Source organism: Macaca thibetana, chromosome 7 (assembly GCF_024542745.1).
Source record: "Macaca thibetana thibetana isolate TM-01 chromosome 7, ASM2454274v1, whole genome shotgun sequence".
NCBI lineage: Eukaryota > Metazoa > Chordata > Mammalia > Primates > Cercopithecidae > Macaca > Macaca thibetana.
In genome coordinates this window covers 96,301,956-96,321,911 of record NC_065584.1, presented here as the reverse complement: position 1 = coordinate 96,321,911, position 19,956 = coordinate 96,301,956, and the positions used below count along the sequence as shown (strand labels likewise).

Below are 19,956 nucleotides of genomic sequence, written 5' to 3'. Positions count from 1 at the left end.
TTTTATTGTCTTTGTTGACCAAACAGAAATATTTGATTGCTACTCTAGGCCAGGCAGTGTGAAAGTTGCTATTGGAAATAGAGGTGGGTAAGAAAGTGACTCTACCCTCCAACTATGATTTTCTGGGAGATCATACACTACAAAGCAGAGCATAAGAGCCAACTGGATATCAGAGCTGTACCTGCAAAACGTTTCAGCCTGGTCTCCTGGCAGCTCATTGGAAGGAGGGGATCAGTGTGTGGAAAATGAAAGCATGTTATCTGTGGAGCAGTGTCCAAGTTGGCACAGAGGATAGTGTGCTTGCCAGGTGATGAAAGCTGGTGATCACAGGCCTGAAGTGTGGATGGGTGCTGTTGGGGTGATGAGTGTTTTGCTCTACCTGGATTGGAGGCTCTGGGAGCTTTGTGGTGTGATGTGTGTCTGGAAGGGTGGGCTGGTCCATGATAGTAGATGAGGGGTTGATGGGTTGGCTGTTTTATCTTCTGCAGGCTAAATCCAGAAAGCTTAGAATAGGCAGATTCCTTCAAGAATAGGTTATTCTGGTCATTTGATTTTCCCTTTTAATGCAACCATTTTTTTAACCTTTGTTCTCAAAAATGAATCTTTTGCTCCTCTTTTTCTGACCTACAAAGTACAAAACAAAGACCAAGACTGATTCTACCGTTCAGGGTTGAGGTTCTCACTACTTGAGTGCCGTAGATTTGCTGGGTGTGACATGCTTGCAGAGGACAGAGGGACACGAGTGCTGCTGATCAGACCCCTAGGATCCCTTGCAGTCTAGGTCTGCCTACCCACCTCCCTCCTCAGTGGCTCCTCCCCTCAGTCCTGCCTGTTTGAGCTGGGCCTGTCCCACTACCCAGTCTGAGTTCCAAAAGTGAAGAACTTGGAGTCCGATATTTAAGGGCCTGTCCCACTGCCAGTTTATCACATGGTACAGAAGAGGGGCTCCCTTACTTACCTTCTCCACTAGGCTGTGTTAATCTGGAGGATTGGCGTGGCTGGGGAGACACATTTGTCTTTGTCTTCTAAGAGTCTAGCTTCATGCCTTGCACATAGCACATAGCGTGTGCTCAGCTGTTATTTGTTTAATACAAAAACAATGATAGCAACGTGTGCATTCAGGTTACTTGGGTATTTGTTCCTGTTTTTCCTGTGAGTTTTCTTTGGTTTATGATTTAATTAAAATCAACATTTGTGGTTTTTGAAAAACTCAACTTCATTATATATGATAATTGAAATTAGAGGTTCAGGCAGGTGTAAACTTTTTAGTTGAAATTTGATGTTGATTTTAACTCTGAATTTATCATTTCTGGTTTTTTTTTTTTCTTTTTAATGAAGAGGGAATTCCTGCAGAATTCATGTCACCTGAGAGTTTGGGAATTGGTTCTTCTGTATTATAGATCTGGCTTATCTGTTTCTTCCTAGTTAATAGCCAGTGACTTTCTATACCTTTTGTGGAATGGGGAAGAAATGAAGAAGAAGGAAGGAGCTGGCATGTGGCAAGCCTGGTGTAGAGCAAGGATAATCAGATTTTTGTCCAGTGTTCTCAGTTTAACTTACTTTGCTTTTAGCTTTCCAGAGGGGTCAAGCAAGGAGTGAGCATCTGTGGCCTGAGGGACCCCTAGGACTTTGCCTCCTCTGTTGTGTACCAATGCTGCTCTGGTGCCAGGTTAAGCCTGTGGCAGTGGGACAGGACCTCAAATATCAGCAATGTCTGAATTCTACAGTCACCTCCAGGCTCACCAGCATCAGCAAAGAAAGTGAAGTGTTCGTCTACTGTTATGGGGGAAATGGAATGATGGGGCAAAAGAGGAAAGTAAGGATGAGGGGCAAGGAAGAAGGAATGTGAGAAACAGGACAGGCAGAGCCTAAAATATTGCAAGTGCCAAATCCAGCTGTGAAACCAAAAGGTGAGAATGTACGCTTAGAAGAAAGGATACATTGCTGGAAGAGGATTTAGCCAGACTTGAGCTCTGGATCCACACCCTACTGGATGTCTCATAGGAACCTGCTTTCAACTTGTCTTGACAGAATTCACTGTCTGCCTGAAGAACCACCTCAAACAGAGACCATGATTTCTTGGCAGTATCACCATTATTCACCTAGTCGTTCAAGCCAAACACCTGTGAATAATGGTAGACTCTTACTTTCCCTGCTTTTCATGTTCTGTGGGGTCATAATTTGTCAACTCACATGTTTCCTCCTCTCTTACCTACCGTATTAGTCCATTTTCATGCTGCTGATAAAGACATAGTGAGACTGGGCAAATTACAAAAGAGGTTTAATCTGGACGACTTACAGTTCCACGTGGCTGGGGAAGCCTCACAATCATGGCAGAAGGCAAGGAGGAGTAAGTCATGTCTTACATGGATGGCAGCAGGCAAAGGGAGAGAGCTCGTGCAAGAAAACTCCCTGTATTACGGTTCTCTAGAGGGACAGAACTAATGGAATATACACATATATATATTCTATATATATATATATGAGTTTATTAAATATTATCTCACATGATCACAAGGTCCCACAATAGGCCATCTACAGGCTGAGGAGCAAGCGGACCAGGTTCCAGAACTGAAGAATTTGGAGTCGGATGTTCGAGGGCAGGAAGCATCCAGCATGGGGGAAAGGTGTAGGCTGGGTGGCTAGGCCAGTCTCTGTTTTCACATTTTTCTGCTTGCTTATATTCTAGCCACACTGGCAGGTGATTAGATTGTGCCCACCCAGATTAAGGGTAGGTCTGCCTTTCCCAGCCCACTGAGTCAAATGTTAATCTCCTTTAGCGACACCTTCACGGACACACCCAGGATCAATACTTTATATCCTTCAATCTAATCAAGCTGACACTCAGTATTAACTATCACACTTCCCCTCATAAAACCATCAGATCTCATGAGACCCATTCACTATCATAAGAACAGCATGGGAAAGAGCCGCCCCATGATTCAGTCATCTCCCATGGGTCCCTCTCACAACATGTGGGAATTATGGGAGCTATAAGATAAGATTTGGGTGGAGACACAGAGCCAAACATATCATCTACCTCATATTCATTCTGTTCTACTGAAATCCTTCCCATTCTTCAAGGCCTAGTGGAAACCTTCTCTGTGGTGCTTTTTCCAACTGTGTGATGAATGCAATAATCAGCCTGCCTTCATTTTCATAGCATGTCATTTTTACTCTGAGCACTAACCTCAGTCTGTTTTGTGGAGAAATCTGTAGAGAGAAGGGATTACAACAGGAGGAGGAGGTAGAGAGGGGAAGGCAAACTGGTCCTGGGCAAGGGTGTCACTGAGTAAGTCCTTGAGAAAGTCTGCATGCATGTACTCACTGTCCAGTGGTCATCTAGCTCAGAGGACTGACTCATGATAACCAAATGGTTATGAGTCTGAGCTATAAATGATAATCACAACTAATTTGCCATGAGAATTAAATACTTTAAAGACTAGGCTGGATGTGGTGGCTCATGCCTGTAATCCCAGCACTTTGGGAGGCCAATGCGGGTGGATCACTTGAGGTCAGAAGTTCAAGACCAGCCTTGCCAACCTGGTGAAATCCTGTCTCTACTAAAATATGCAAATTAGCTGGGCATGGTGGCACATGCCTGTGGTCCTAGCTACTCAGGAGGCTGAGGCATGACAATTGCTTGAACCTGGGAGGCGGAGATTGCAGTGGGCTGTGATTGTGCCCATGCATTCCAGCATAAGTGACAGGGCAAGATGCCATCTCAAATAATAATAAAAAACTAAATACTCTAATGTTCTTTTGATGTAAACAGCTCATTCTTCATTGTTGTCAAATCACACAGAAAGTCCAATCATAATTAATGCCTACTTCATTAACCAGTTAGGAGAAATTATTATCTCAGGGCCTGGAAATACTTGAAATGCATTTCCTCCCCACAGTCAGCCTTTAGGAGAAGTCACATGAGAATTGGGAAAATTGGTGCAGGGATTGGCACACTGCAGGGAGAATGCATGGGCTCCCTGCTGAATGGCATTTCATACACCATCCATCTCACAATAAGTACTGAGCCACAAATTAGAACTTGACATACTCGCACTTTGTCTGCTAGGGCCACCTTTATCCATCTCTCTCTGTGAGCCCACTTAGTCCAGGAAGCCTGGATTTTAACGTCCTGTGGCATAGGCTCTCTCTCCTTCCTTCTGAACAAGTCCAAACTTTTATTGAGGCTTGCTGGCATGACCTCTCCCTTTTTCTGATTGATACACTATTTCATTAATTGTATGTTATCACTTCAGTAAGGCTGATATCTTATCATGGTGGCCTGGCACCCATATCGTCTCCTTTAGGTGACTTTGTATGTCTGGATGCTGATGGATAAAGAGTCATTGCTTAGATTGAGTTGTGTCCCCCAGACCAAGTTCTTATGTTGAATCCCTAACCTTTACATGACTATTGAAGATACGGCCTTTAGGAGGCGATTAAGGATAAGTAAGGTCAGAAGCGTGGAGCCCTGATCCAATGGAACTGGTGTCCTCATACAAGAGAAAGAGACACTGGAGGTCTCTCATTCTCTACCATGTGAGGACACAGTGAGAAAGGAGTCATCTGCAAGGCAGGAAGTGGGTTTCTATTGTTTAAGCCACCTAGTCAGTGGTGTTTTGTTATAGTCGCCTGAGCTGACTAACTCTGGTCTTTTAACTCTTTTAGCCTCAGAGGACGATCTCATTGCTCTTCACCAAGACTTGTGGCTAAAGAGGAGGTGAGAGCACCATAGACTACTGCCACATACCAATATCTCCACACACATACACACACATGTGGATATATATGTATGGGAGTGTGTGTGTGTGTGTATATATATATATACCTTTATATAGGTGTTTGTGTATACACACCCAGTTGTTTAGCAGTCAGTCTCTCTTGTTAGAGTATAAGCTCTTGAAGAGTAGAAATGTCATTTTTCTTCTTCTCTCAGCCTTTCTGCAAACCTTGTTTATATGGTATGCATGTATATTGATTCATATTATCACTGTAGTTGACTTTCCAACCATTGCCAAAGGCTCGAAAAGTCATGACAAATTTAGTTGCATTGGGGAAGGGTGATACATGGAGTCCCTAGGTGGTTAGGGCCCTAAAGAAAGGAGTTTCCAAGCGTCAGACTAAATGTGATGAAGCTAAAGTTAAGGGAACTCGGAGGAAGAGGAACTTATTTTTTATTTTTTTTCTTATCTGGTTTTTTCCTCCTCATTTTCTCCTCTAGTCAGCATTCTCCTAGTACTTATTTTACAAGACGCTTTTAACATGCGTTGTAAAATTAGCTAAGTATTTAGAAAATGCATATGGTCTATTCTGGTTCTTGCTGTAGGTGCTGATGGGGAAACTGGGATTAGACACAGACACTGGAAAAAATGACCAGCAATACCAACCACTCTCTACTCAGTGCTAGATAACCAGTTGAGATAAGTGGGGGAGGTTATTCTGAGCAGGGTGGTCAGGAAAGGCTTGAAGAGAACTCCTTTTGAGAATGAGTAAGACTCAGATAGGCAGAGAATAATACAGATTAGTTAAGTTTGTCTATGGGGCTCAAAAAATATGAAGGCCTTAGCCTAGTACCTGGCAGTCACAAGCACCTAACAAGTGCTCACTGCCATGATTATGGTTGTATTCATTAGTGTTTATAATTATTTTTAACATTGCTTATTTTTCAGAATGACATAGAAGTTTGGGGAATTTTAGTGACTTGTTTAATGTCATCCAGCTAGTAAGTGTCAGAGACAGGATCTAACTCCAGGACTGTCCGAATCCTGGGACTGTGCACAGAACTATGTGTATAACATGAGTTTGGAAGTACAATTCTGCAAATGGGAGAACTCAGAACTGGAGATCAAAAAAAGTTGATCACAAAAGGAAGACATTTATTTTTCTGTGTCCTCTGTGTCCTTTTAAACACAAGGATAATTATCAAGATTGAATGGGCTCATTGTCATGGTCAATAACTAATAATTATGAAAGAAAGGATCATTCTCCCTTCCCATAATCCATGTAATTCCACAATGGGGTATGTCCTTCCCTGACATTTCATTTGGCAGTTGGAGTTGTGAATAACTAGCTTTGGCGCGCGCTTACGTGGGTGAGTTGAGTGATTTAGAGAAGTTCCCCAGTGAGATATTTCCAGAAATTGCTTGGCAGCTGCATAGTTTCAGGTTAGTGATCACAGAGAAGCAGAGTGAAAAACCACAGAGGAGAGGAAAGGACCTCCAGGTTGCAAAATTAAACAAGTACGTCAGTTTCTCTACACTTCAATGACGTAATTTTTACTATTTTTCTGTGATCTTGAAAGTCGTACCTCAACATGTGATGGTGTGTCAGCCACATCCCAGGGTCCATCATGGGCTCAGTCTCCCTGTTCTTCTTCCTTCCCTTCTTTCCTTTGCACCTGTTAAATGCCTGCTTGTGTTGATGCAGATCTAGACGCTAGGGAGACAGTAGTCAACAAAATAGAAAAAAGTTGCCTCCCTCATGGAGTTTCCACTAGGAAAGGTGGCATGCTATAGATATAATCAGAACATAAAGTGTCATGGAGAGAAAGAAAGCAGAGTAGGTGCTGGGGGTGGGAGGTGTTATCATTTTGTACAGAGTGGTCAGGAAGGACCTCTTCCGAGAAGATAACCTGCACTCAAAGATATGGAGGAGGTGAGGAAGTGGATTGCGTGCATAGCTAAAGAAAAGCCTTCCGGAAAAAGAGAAACAGCAAGCATAAAGGCCCCAGGATAGCAAGAGTGTCCCTGATGTTTCAGGAAGAGCAAGGAAGCAGTAAGGCTGGAGAAGAGGCAGTGAGGGGGCAATGGGAGGAGATGGCAGAGAAGTGAACAGAAACCACATCATGTAGGGCATCATGTATCCTGCCAGGCAGCTCTAGCTGACCATCGCAACTGCTTAGTGCACTGAATGAGTGGGATGCACAGGAACCCCATGGGCTCAATGCTGCATCGCTCATAGGGCAGAAGGAATCGGCAACACACGGGCAGTGCTTGCTGTGCCTGCTGTAGACACTGGGTATGGCAGTAAGTCCAAGCTTTGCCTTGGACAAAAGGTATGGAGAAATGGCGCACAGGCTGCTGGGCTGTGTGCAGAGGGAAAATGGTACCATCCCGAGGCTTTGTCAGCCAGTCTCTGACTTTGTCCTGGTCACTTTCGGTGGGGAATGTTGGAGGGAGCTAAGAAAGGGAGTCAGATTACTGACCACCTTCATCAAATTCTTTTCATCCATTCTTCCCAAACACATAGGCTGTTTTATGACTATTACTAATATAATTAATAATAATAAATAATAGAATAGCAACACCAATCTAATACTACTTACTGAGGGTTTATGTGTAAGGAACTCTGCTAATTTCTGTATAAATATTATCAGACCACATCTATTTGGTTTCCTCTATATACAAAGAGCCCTCGCACAGTGTCTGTCTGAGAAAAGGCTTTCAGTGAATACCCATTGAGTGATTTAATTATTCTAACAACCTGTAAGAATCTGTTTTGACCCATTGAGAGATGTTCCCATATCTTGAATTTTAGGTATATTTTTCAAGGACAGAAAGCTAGAAAGTAGCAGAGGTTTTTATGGTTTTAGATCTAACATTTAAGTCTCTAATCCATCTTGAATTTATTTTTGTATAGGATGTAAGGAAGGGATCCAGTTTCAGCTTTCTACTTATGGCTAGCCAGTTTTCCCAGCACCCATTTATTAAATAGGGAATTCTTTCCCCATTTCTTGTTTTTCTCAGGTTTGTCAAAGATCAGATGGTTGTAGATGTGTGGTATTACATCTGAGGGCTCTGTTCTGTTCCATTGGTCTATATCTCTGTTTTGGTACCAGTACCATGCTGTTTTGGTTACTGTAGCCTTGTAGTATAGTTTGAAGTCAGGTAGCATGATGCCTCCAGCTTTGTTCTTTTGGCTTAGGACTGTCTTGGCAATGCAGGCTCTTTTTTGGTTCCATATGAACTTTAAAGTAGTTTTTTCCCAATTCTGTGAAGAAAGTCATTGGGAGCTTAATGGGGATGGCATTGAATCTATAAATTACCTTGGGCAGTATGGCCATTTTCACGATATTGATTCTTCCTATCCATGAGCATGGAATGTTCTTGCATTTGTTTGTGCCTTCTTTTATTTCACTGAGGAGTGGTTTGTAGTTCTCCTTGAAGAGGTCCTTTACATCCATTGTAAGTTGGATTCCTAGGTATTTTATTCTCTTTGAAGCAATTGTGAATGGGAGTTCACTCATGATTTGGCTGTTTGTCTGTTATTGGTGTGTAAGAATGCTTGTGATTTTTGCACATTGATTGTGTATCCTGAGACTTTGCTGAAGTTGCTTATCAGCTTAAGGAGATTTTGGGCTGAGACGATGGGGTTTTCTAAACATGCAATCATGTCATCTGCAAACAGGGACAATTTGACTTCCTCTTTTCCTAATTGAATACCCTTTATTTCTTTCTCATGCCTGATTGCCCTGGCCAGAACTTCCAACACTATGTTAAATAGGAGTGGTGAGAGAGGGCATCCCCGTCTTGTGCCAGTTTTCAAAGGGAATGCTTCCAGTTTTTGCCCATTCAGTATGATATTGGCTGTGGGTTTATCATAAATAGCTCTTATTATTTTGAGATATGTTCCATCAATGCCAAATTTATTGAAAGTTTTTATCTTGAAGGGCTGTTGAATTTTGTCAAAGGCCTTTTCTGCATCTATTGAGATAATCATGTGGTTTTTGTCTTTGGTTCTGTTTATATGCTGGATTACATTTATTGATTTGCATATGTTGAACCAGCCTTGCAGAAAACCTAGGCAATACCAATCAGGACATAGGCATGGGCAAGGACTTCATGTCTAAAGCACCAAAAGCAATGACAACAAAAGCCAGAATTGACAAATGGGATCTAAATAAACTAAAGAGCTTCTGCACAGCAAAAGAAACTACCATCAGAGTGAACAGACAACCTATAGAATGGGAGAAAATTTTTGCAATCTACTCATCTGACAAAGGGCTAATATCCAGAACCTACAAATAACTCAAACAAATTTACAAGAAAAACCCCATCAAAAAGTGGGCAAAGGATATGAACAGACACTTCTCAAAATAAGATATTTATGCAGCCAACAGACACATGAAAAAATGCTCATCATCACTAGCCATCAGAGAAATGCAAATCAAAACCACAATGAGATACCATCTCACACCAGTTAGAATGGCAATCATTAAAAAGTCAGGAAACAACAGGTACTGGGGAGGATGTGGAGAAATAGGAACACTTTTACACTGTTGGTGGTACTGTAAACTAGTTCAACCATTGTGGAAGACAGTATGGCGGTTCCTCAAGGATCTAGAACTAGAAATACCATTTGACCCAGCCATCCCATTACTGGGAATATACCCAAAGGATTATAAATCATGCTGCTATAAAGACACATGCACACGTATGTTTATTGCAGCACTATTCACAATAGCAAAGACTTGAAACCAACCCAAATGTCCATCAATGATAGACTGGATTAAGAAAATGTGGCACATACACACCATGGAATACTATGCAGCCATAAAAGGGATGAGTTCATGTCCTTTGCAGGGACATGGATGCAGCTGGAAACCATCATTCTCAGCAAACTATCACAAGAATAGAAAACAAAACCCCGTATGTTCTCACTCATAGGTGGGAATTGAACAATGAGAACACTTGGACACAGGAAGGGGAACATGACACAGCGAGGCCTCTTGTGGAGTGGGGGGAGTGGGGAGGAATAGTATTAGGAGATATACCTAATGTAAATGACGAGTTAATGGGTGCAGCACACCAACATGGCACATGTATACATATGTAACAAACCTGCAGGTTGTGCACATGTGCCCTAGAACTTAAAGTATAATAATAATAAAAAAAAGTAGCAGAGTTGGTACTGATCTTTTGGATTCCAGAGCCTTGTTCACTACCATGTACAGCTGCCTCCTGGTCAGGTGAGGTGTGCTGTTTTTGTATTCTGTTGGCACAGGTGTGGTACAGTGAAAAGAGCAGCATACCCAGGTAACTCAGAGGAAGCCTAATCCAGAGTGCTCGCCAAGGCCTAACTCTCCAGCTTTCCTGTGATGGCCATTTAGCCACCGGGCTCTGCTTTCCTCTTTGCCAATTGGGGAGACTAATGATAGCCTGTGGACTTGTTTTAAGAAGTTACGATGAGTATAAATTTTACATTAGAAAAGTGCTCAGCAATGTACAAGCAACCATTTTTTAAAGTATCTCCTGTTAATAAACATGCAAAAAACTTATAGCAGGTCAGTGGACAAATATTGCTGAATATGCAAAGTTTTAGAGTATTTCAACAGGGCTTGGTAAACTTTTGTTTTTATAAAGGGCCAGAGCTTTGTAGGCCACAGGTCTCTGTCACAACTACTCAAGGTGAGGTCACATGACATTAGCCATAGACAACACAGGAACAAGTAGACAGCAGTGTATTTCAGTCAAACTTTATTTGTAAAAGCAAGCGGCGGGCTGGTTTGTCTCATGGGATGTAATTTACTGACTGTTTTATACCATCATATACTTGAGCAAGGTATATGGACACACATACACGATTCAAAAGACACATGCACACGTATGTTTATTGCAGCACTATTCACAATAGCAAAGACTTGGAATCAACCCAAATGTCCATCAGTGACAGATTGGATTAAGAAAATGTGGCACATATACACCATGGAATACTATGCAGCCATCAAAAAGGATGAGTTTGAGTCCTTTGTAGGGACTTGGATGCAGCTGGAATCCATCATTCTTAGCAAACTATCACAAGAACAGAAAACCAAACACCGCATGTTCTCACTCATAGGTGGGAACTGAACAATGAGATCACTCGGACTCAGGAAGGGGAACATCACACACCGGGGCCTATCATGGGGAGGGGGGAGGGGGGAGGGATTGCATTGGGAGTTATACCTGATGTAAACGACGAGTTGATGGGTGCAGCACAGCAACATGGCACAAGTATACATATGTAACAAACCTGCACATTATGCACATGTACCCTACAACTTAAAGTATAATAGTAATAAATAAATTTAAAAAATAAAAAAAAAAAAAAAAAATTTTGCTATTAGATTAGACAGTCAATATTGCAGGGTAATCACTTTTAGAGACCAGTCTTGGAGATGAGAGAGAATTAAATTTATACACCTTGATTGCATGATCCATAACCTCCTGAAAAGTGGTATAAAAAATAAGAACAGACTTGGCCTTTTGGTAGGCTTGATTGTCTTCTGAAAATACCTTCCAGTTTTGACCTCTCATTGCCATGTAACTCACTTTTCATTGTATCACTGTGTCCAGTTGCTGCTTCATGGTTAGTGGAGCCGTCTGATTCCTTTGGCTTATTTTGTAACTTCCTTTTTCCTCTAGGTGTTTGTGTTTGTGACTCCTGTATTCTTAAATATATGTATTGTAAATAGACAAGATATGGGTTACAGATTAAATATGCAGTATGTATACATTTATATACTTTAATGGGGCAGTTTATAAAGAGAATTCTATTGATTTGTTCAGCCAACTTTGTACTCTTATTTAGCTTTTCTGGATGTGGGTTTATGTTTTCTTCCTCTGAAATTTAAACAAACAGTGACTGCTTACATAATTTTTAATTTGGCTTCCTGTGTGTGCCTCGCAGTAAGATCCTTCAGACAGCCGCATGGGAGGTGGTATTTGTACAGGATCACATTTAGTGTATATTGAAAGGAAAATGTTTATTCACAACAGTGTCTTGCCCTCAATATCAAAGTCCTTGGTGATTAGAGATTTTCTTTTAAAATAATTGATCTGCCATTCCAGTATCTCCCCATATCCTGCTGAATTTTAATATTATTTGCATCCTTATGGATGGAAAATCCACATCTAAAGGGAATGCAAAGTATGTATTACCTTCCCATAAATTTCAGTTTAGCAAGGCAGAAGGGAAATATCAATGCAAACTTGCTTTTATTTAAAAAACACTAATGAAAAACACTTATCTGAAAGGCAATAGTGAGAGCTATGCAAGGGAAGTCTAATCTCGTAATAGCGCTCATTCCAAGATGTTAAGACTGTGTTTCTGAATGGTAGAATGTAATTAGACAGTTTTGTCATATTGAGATGTATTAGCTTTGATAATATTTAAAATTATTTCTCTTCCTGTGTATGTACTTGTACAAAATTTGTTTGAAATGTTGAAATGATGCTTATTAGGTAAACAATCAATAGACAGTACATCTCTAGAATGGAATACTACTCAGCAATAAAAAAGAATGACGCAGATGACAACCTTTATGGATTTCAAATGCATTAAGTTGGGTAAAAGATTCCAGTCTCAAACATTTAAATACTGTATGATTCCAATGATATGATATTCTAGAAAAGATAAAACTATATGATGAAAATATACAATTACTTGCCGTGGGTCTAGAGTTGGAAGATTTGACTACAGATGGGGGTCAAAGTGGGATAGCACAGAGGCATTTTTTGGGTGGTAGAACTCTTCTATATTCTGATTGTGGTGGGAGTTATACAAATATATATAGGTGTTTAAAACTATGGCAGTGTACACATGGAAAATGTCAATTTTACAGTGTGTTAATTTTTTTGAGTAAAATTTTTTTTTGAGAAAGGCCAAGCATAGTAGCTCATATCTGTAATCCTAGTGCTTTGTGGGAGGCCAAGGTGGGAAGATCACTTAAGGCCAGGAGATAGAGACCAGCCTGGGCTGGTGTGTGACAATTATGGTGGCTGTGGGAAGGCATCTCTATAAAATTAAATTTTGTAATAAAATTTATAAAATAAATTATTTTATAAAATATTTTATAGCATAATATATAATACTATAAAATATACCTATTTTAAAATTTTTATATTCTAAAATATTTATAAAGTAAAACAAAACTTAGCCAAGTGTGATGGTGTACACTTGTAATCTCAGCTACTCAGGAGGCTGAGGCAGGAGATTGGCTTAAAGTCCCAGGAGGTTGAGGCTGCAGTGAGCTATGAACATGTCAGCAGTGTACTCCAGCCTGGGTGACAGAGGGAGACCTTGTCTCAGAAAAAAAAAGAAACAACAAAACACCTCAAAACAAAGAAAGACAACCCACAGTACTTGGTTACATTTATACGGAACTTTTTTTTTTTCTTGAGATGGAGTTTCACTCTCTTGCCCAGCATGGAGTACAGTGGTATGATCTTGGCTTACTGCAACCTCCACCTCCTGGGTTCAGGTGACTCTCCTGCCTCAGCCTCCAGAGAAACTGGGATTACAGGTGCACACCACCACACCTGGCTAATTTTTGTATTTTTATTAGAGATTGGCGGGGGGGGGTGTTTTGCCATGTTGGCCAGGCTGGTCTCGAACTCCTGACCTCAGGTGATCCACCCACCTTGGCCTCCCAAAGTGCTGGGATTACAGGCATGAGCCTCTATGTCCAACCTAGGGAACATTTTTAAAAAATCTAATAGTTGTGGTATTCTGGGGTATTCCTGATGAAATAAATATTAATTTTGCTCTTCTTAATGAAAAAGTAAGTTACTGATATAGTTTCTAGGTTTACAAAACAGGTGAAAATAAAGCAACTTCTACTCAATGAGTAATACCATAGGCACTATGCAAGAGTGTGGGCGAATATCCAAAGTTATGTGTCCCCTAGCGGCTGTAACTCCATCCTCCTGTGCATATGGAACATTTTGCTGTTCTTTATGGTAATCACTTTCCTATCTTGGTGTTTATATATGGTGTGTGACAGTTATGGTGGCTGTGGGAACCATAACTTTAAGTTCTGTGACTTTTCTGTGAGTAAAACCAGCCATAATGTTGAATTAATGTCATTCCTCACATTGAATTTCCTTGTTGTTATAAGTGGAAGACTTATCACATATTTGAATAAAAGCTCCGTTTTCATTTTTGATAGCATGTTAATGATGGTGGTTAGGTGGATTAATTTTGTCATTTAATTAACATCGTCATTCAGTACAGTGAGGCCAACTTGGGAGAATATATATGGTCCAGTCTGAGGGGTGATATGGTTTAATCGTACCTCTGTTCACTCCTCCACTCGAAAGTAGAAGATACAAGACCATCATTATCCTTGGCTAATGACATAATACTTTAATCAAAAGTATTATTATCCACTTCAGGAGATCCCAATAGTTTTGTGGAATTATCTTCAAAATGGGATTGGTTAAGTGGAGCATTGATTCAATTAATAGAACTGGAGACCATAGCATGTGATTTTCAGGCTTCAGAGCATCAGCACCAGTTACTCTTGGCTCTGCATGTGAAGGCATGGTTATTGGTACCAGAAATCAGGCAGAATGATTGCATTTGATTGCATTTCTGGGAAATGATAGTATATGATATAAAACATATAGAAATCTATTGATATTGGGAAAGTCAGTAAGTTGAATAAGGTTCTGATTATTGTCATCAAGTGGATTTCAGAGAGTACTGCCCAACTCACCTGGGGGTCCTTTTATACATAACACGTGCAGGAGATACCAAGAACTAAAGGAGAGGTTTTTTGGCAAAGGACCTGTGGCCTCTTTTCTTGTCCATCATCAAGCCACATTGAGAGTTAGGGCTGTTTTCCTGCCTAGGCCTTGGTGGTACTTTCTGGGTCAGAGGCATATAGTGGCTGAAGTGCCAGGGTCCTAGAAAAAGCCTGGGTCTGAAATCACTCTTGATCCTGTGTGAATTAACCTGAACTGAACACAATGTATTCACAGTCTAGGGACATTAAACCTGGGACTGATGGGGAAAGAGGCAAGGGTAAGAACCACAGATTACAAGAACCTCAGGGCCTCTGTTTGTCCTAGCCCCATGAGGCTCCATGCCTTCTTGTGCTGAGGGCTCGTTTCTGCCCGGTTGCAGCCTTTCTCGATGTCACTGCATGCAGAGGCAGTGGGCCAGAAAGCCCATCCTTGTTTGCAGCTCCTCACCATTTCTCGTGGGTGCTGAAGATTTGCCTCCGCCGTCTGGATGTTTTGTGGCTTCTTGAGGCTCCACTTGGAGAGAGCGAATGTGTGTCTTGGAAGGTAGCCTGCCATCAAGCTGGATCTCTGAGTCATGTCCAGGTGGTTCCTGGTGGTCACTGTGCATGGAAATGACTAATATCATCAGTGCCCCTACCCCCAGTGGCTCATGGTTTCCTAAGCAGTGTCTCCAGGGCTGCCTCTCATCTCCTAATTGGCCCATAGCAGTGAAGTTATGCAGTCATCTTTGGAGGGGAAATCCCCATGTGTTTCATGGACGCAGTCAGTCCTGGCTAATGTGCCAAACAGGAACATCCTCAAATTGCTGGGAGGCCATTTGCTCATGTCCCCTCCACTCTGCCTCTCATTGCAGGCAGCTGTCCTCACATTTAGCCCAGAAACTCTGTTAAAGTTCCAGAAACAGACAAAATCTTCTTTGTGCATATAAAAGCTGATACAACTGAGGAATCTGTGCCCCATACTAACTGCTGCATGATGCAGGTGTCATCGCCCTGTGGACTCATTTCCGGGGTATGAGAAGCATTTTAAAATTGGGAAACATAGGTGCTGGGCACGGTGGCTCACGCCTGTAATCCCAGCACTTTGGGAAGGCGAGGCAGGCAGATCACAAGATCAGGAGTCAGACCAGCCTGGCCAATATGGTGAAACCCTGTCTCTACTAAAAGTACAAAAATTATCCAGGTGTTGTTACGGGTGCCTGTAATCCCAGCTACTCGGGAGGCTGAGGCAGGAGAATGGCATGAACCTGGGAGGCGGAGGTTGCAGTGAGCTGAGATCATGCCATTGTACTCCAGCCTGGGTGACAGAGTGAGACTCTGTCTTAAAACAAACAAACAAACAAAAATAACTGGGAAACATAGACACTTCTCATTCTGAGGTCATCTGTTCAGAATTTGCATTTCCCAGTTTTGGTTTGGTGATTGAACAGTTTGCTAGCCCCATGAAGGCATGGCTTGAGGAGGGTCTCACAGATCACACTTTGAAACGTTTTCTTCCTAATAGACATGCTCAGTTCTCAGGATCCTGAGCTGCCCGTTTCACGTCGGAGGCTGGGAGCCAGGCTAGCCCACTTGGGAGGGATCTGGCATAGTGGCTCTGCTGCCCCACTGCTTTCCCTGGGAACAAAGTTATTTGCATGCTAAACACCTGGGTGAACTAGGGATGCCAGTGCCCCAGCAGGTGCGTGCAGTTCCTCTTATCCAGTGACTTAGGTGGCAGGGGACACAGCTGGATTGACACCTCTGAATCCACGTCTCCTCCTTGCCACACAAACCTGAAGGCAGCCCTCACTGAAGCTGCATATGCAAATATCAGATTTCCAAAGGGAAAGACCTGATAGAGGGTATCTTCCTGAGTTGGTATTAATTTGCTTTTATAAAGCAGATTTTTTTTTTCTTTTTCTTCACAGAAGCTATGTGGAAGCAGTGACCTGAATGCTTCTATGACATCTCAGCGTTTTGAAGAACAATCTGTGAGTGGCATTCCTTAAAAAGAAACATTAAATGTTATAGATATTTCTCATCAAATGTTTGGGTTTGTATTTCTTTGCCTCTTTTATTGCTAAAAAAAAAAAAAAAAAAAAAAAAGCCAAACCGTATCCACTTACAAAAACAGGCCTTGCAAATTTTGGCTGGAGGAGATTAATTCACTGTCTATTGATTAGGCAGACTGGGATAGATTCTTCTAAAAATACAGAGTAACTATGAAATTGAGTGAGATAGTAAGGGAGATAAAGCCATTCTGAAGTGCTTTGAAGCTTTCAAAGGAAGGCTGTCAAGGGTGGCTTAGCCACAAGATCGATTAATTGAATGTCCAATAAGTGAATGATAAATGATCTTATCTGCCCTTTCCCTTTAAGGACAGTCAAAAGTTTGAAATGGCTCAAAAATTTAATTGGGTTCATGTAATAAATATTCAAAAACAGACTTGAATTCTACAATATGGCCTGCAGGAGTTGATGCATTTCCGGAGGAGGAAGTGACTGAGTTGCAGGGAGGTGAGACTGTGGGGATTAGAGTAAGAGACACTAAGAGTGAGTGCCAGAGAATGAAAAAGAAGGGTGGAAAAGCCGGGAGAGCACTGGACAGAGACAATGTCCCTTGGCAACCCAGGGAAGGAGCATGTGTCAGGTGGACATGTGGGCTTGCGGGGGGATCAGCTGAGTCCCCAGAACTGAAATTTTACTGCACGTGGAGGAGGTCTACAGAGGTAAAGGGGGTTGGTGGGAAGGGTGGAGAACACGATGGGGCATTTTACATCTGAACTCAGAAGTCGGGGCACATGTTCTTGGGAACCAGCCCTGCAGCGGCACTTCTTCCTCCTGTTGCCTCTCTTGGGACTGTACCCTGAGTTTTATAACAAGGGATCCTGCAGTAATTTAATGAGGGTATTTCAGAGGTTGGTTATCTCATTCTTGGAAGGTTAACCTTGCAAAGATGTAATCATATTTGCTTCTGAATTCTGATAAAATCACACTGGGGAGCAATGTAAGGGACTTGTTAATAAAGCAGGGTAACTGAGTTGTCGTTGTGAGGAGGAGTTGGGGATGACAGTTGATCTTCATAGTGGCCTTTCTTTTTTCCCTCCAAAATTAAGAAGTATTTCTGAAATTCTCTTGCTTGGGCCCAAGACATACTGTCTTAACTGCCTTCTCCATCTGTGCAGGTACTGGGGGAAGCCAGTGATGGCTTGAGTAACCTCTCCAGCCCTTTTGCGTACCTCCTCACCATACACCTGAAGGAAGGCCGGAACCTGGTTGTCCGAGATCGCTGTGGTAAGACCTGGGTCTGTTATAGTGGATGCAGGCTGGAAACTTCTTTCTCTCTGTCCTTGTATCAATACTGTCAGTCAGGCTTTGACATCACAGCATGGTTTAGGATAGACAGTAGCTCAAATCCAAGTCTCTCCAGGTATAAGACATTTGCAGTGAATTATTTAAACACACCAAGCCTTACTATTCTTCTTTATTATTAAGCGATACTATATAATGATACTAATAATCACATGAAGTTGTTTTAGAATGGAATGAGATAACTCTGATAGCATTATGCCTGGCATATAGCAACTGTTCAAGAAAATGTTTCCTCAATCCTACTTTAATTATTCATGAGAAAAATGTGAGCCCATCCTTAGTATAAGGCCATCCAATGTACACATTGACAGAAACGCCTTTGAAACACCTGCCTTCTGCTTTGAAATCTCACTGGACTCCCTCTAATAGCTAGTGTCTGCCTGTGCTTGTTTTATTTACCTTTTACAAGTCTCTGTACCTAGCCATAAATATATACCTGTGCATTTTTAAATTAACATGGGTCTATAATGTCCATATTGTTCTGCAATGAACTTTTTAAAAAAAATGTACAGGTCTTCAAAATTGACCATGCTTTTCCATGTACATATATTGCCTTTATTTTAAATACTATATTTATTCCATAGTATGATGTTTTGTTTATCTGTTTCTCTACTGATGGTAGCTATTTTTTTCCTTCTGTCTCTGCACTATAAATGATGCTGTAATGAACATATCATATATGTTTCTGTGCACAGATAAGGCTAAACCTTATATTAAAATGGCGTGTGTTTAAGAGCAGACAGTGGAGCCAGACTGCCTGGGCTCAGATCTTGGTGTCTCTGTTCATTGCTGTTTTATGTGAGAAATGTTGCTTGACCACTTGATGCCTTGGGTTGTTCATTTGTAAAACGGATAGTAAGGTTAACCTACCTTATAGGCTATTGGGAAGGTGGCAGGAATTAACTTATATAATGTCTAGTTTTCTATTGAGTTTTTTCTTCTAAATTTTTATAATTCTTCATAATTTTCAGCATTGACATTTGTTATGTGTTGCAAATATTTTTCTCCCAGTCTGTTGCTTATCCTTAATTGTATGACCTCTTTTGTCCTTCAGAAGTTTTTCATTTCATTGTAGGCAAATATATCTGTTTTTTCTTTATGATCTTTATTTATTCATTTGGTTTAGTAGTTGAGGCCCTTTTATTCTAAAGAGTTCTTTTTCTTGCTTCAGTTCTTAGACAGTTTCTGCTGGTCTCTATGGTGAGACCATATGGTTCTCTATGGTGTTTTGGAACATCTTTTCAATAAAGGAAGGGTCTATTGACTCTTAGATCTGTCTTCTATGTCTCTTAGGTTTTCTTTTTAATTTTTCCCATGACGTTTTCCTCTCGGGAAGAATTCTTCAGCTTGATCTTCAGCTTGCTCATTTTCTTGTCATTGTTTACATTGTACTCTTCTGTTTACCAGTTATGGTTTTCATTTTTATAACCTGTTTTGTTTGATGATCCCATCTCTTTTTGAGAATAGTAAGTATTCATTTAAAATATCCTGCTTGCTGCGGTGTTTCTTGGATGTCAGTTTAATGTATTGACTGTCTCTCATTTAGGACGTTATTTTCTTTTACCTGTTTGATTCTCTGAAGCGGGTTGCTTATCATTTTATTTGTGTGTTTCTGTTCCCGCATCTGTGGATGTTATTTTTGCTTACTGTGTCCTGCAATCAGTGATGATGAGGAGACCTGGGCATGCTGCAGGACAGGGTGAGCCGGTAGTTCAGGCTGGGTTCTTCCCATTCCTCCTGGTTATCACTTGCCACTTAAAGCTTTTCTGTCTGCATATGCCTGTGCTATCTGCTTCTGCTTATCTTCAGATGCCTTTGCTGGACATTGCTCAGCCTCAAGGCATAGGACAGTGTTGGCCCATCCAGCTCTCTTTCTGTACTGAACCCACCAGTCACACTGAGTTGCACTGGCCATCTTACCTGCTGCCTCCAAGCCTGGAGCATTCCTGGCTCACTGCCACACACCCTTCCACCCTCCTACCCTCCCACTCCACCACTACCCGGAAATATCTTTGCTATGACTCTCTACTGCTCATGTCTCTGGATATGGCTTCTTCCATGAACTGATCTCACCTGGCTTTCATCTTTCAGAAC

The 19,956-nt window shown here is 41.4% G+C and overlaps 1 protein-coding gene across 2 annotated transcripts in view; it reads left to right on the top strand.

The window, feature by feature from the left end:
• Window positions 1-19,956, top strand: part of MCTP2 (multiple C2 and transmembrane domain containing 2) — a 259,899-nt gene that overhangs the window by 67,662 nt on the left and 172,281 nt on the right. The window contains exons 2-4 of one of the 2 annotated variants that reach the window (XM_050799767.1): window positions 4,664-4,723; window positions 16,420-16,482; window positions 17,676-17,784. In XM_050799767.1, coding sequence (XP_050655724.1) covers window positions 4,664-4,723; window positions 16,420-16,482; window positions 17,676-17,784 — 232 coding nt within the window. The remainder of the gene's footprint in view (window positions 1-4,663; window positions 4,724-16,419; window positions 16,483-17,675; window positions 17,785-19,956) is intronic. The other variant, XM_050799764.1, reaches the window with a different exon arrangement.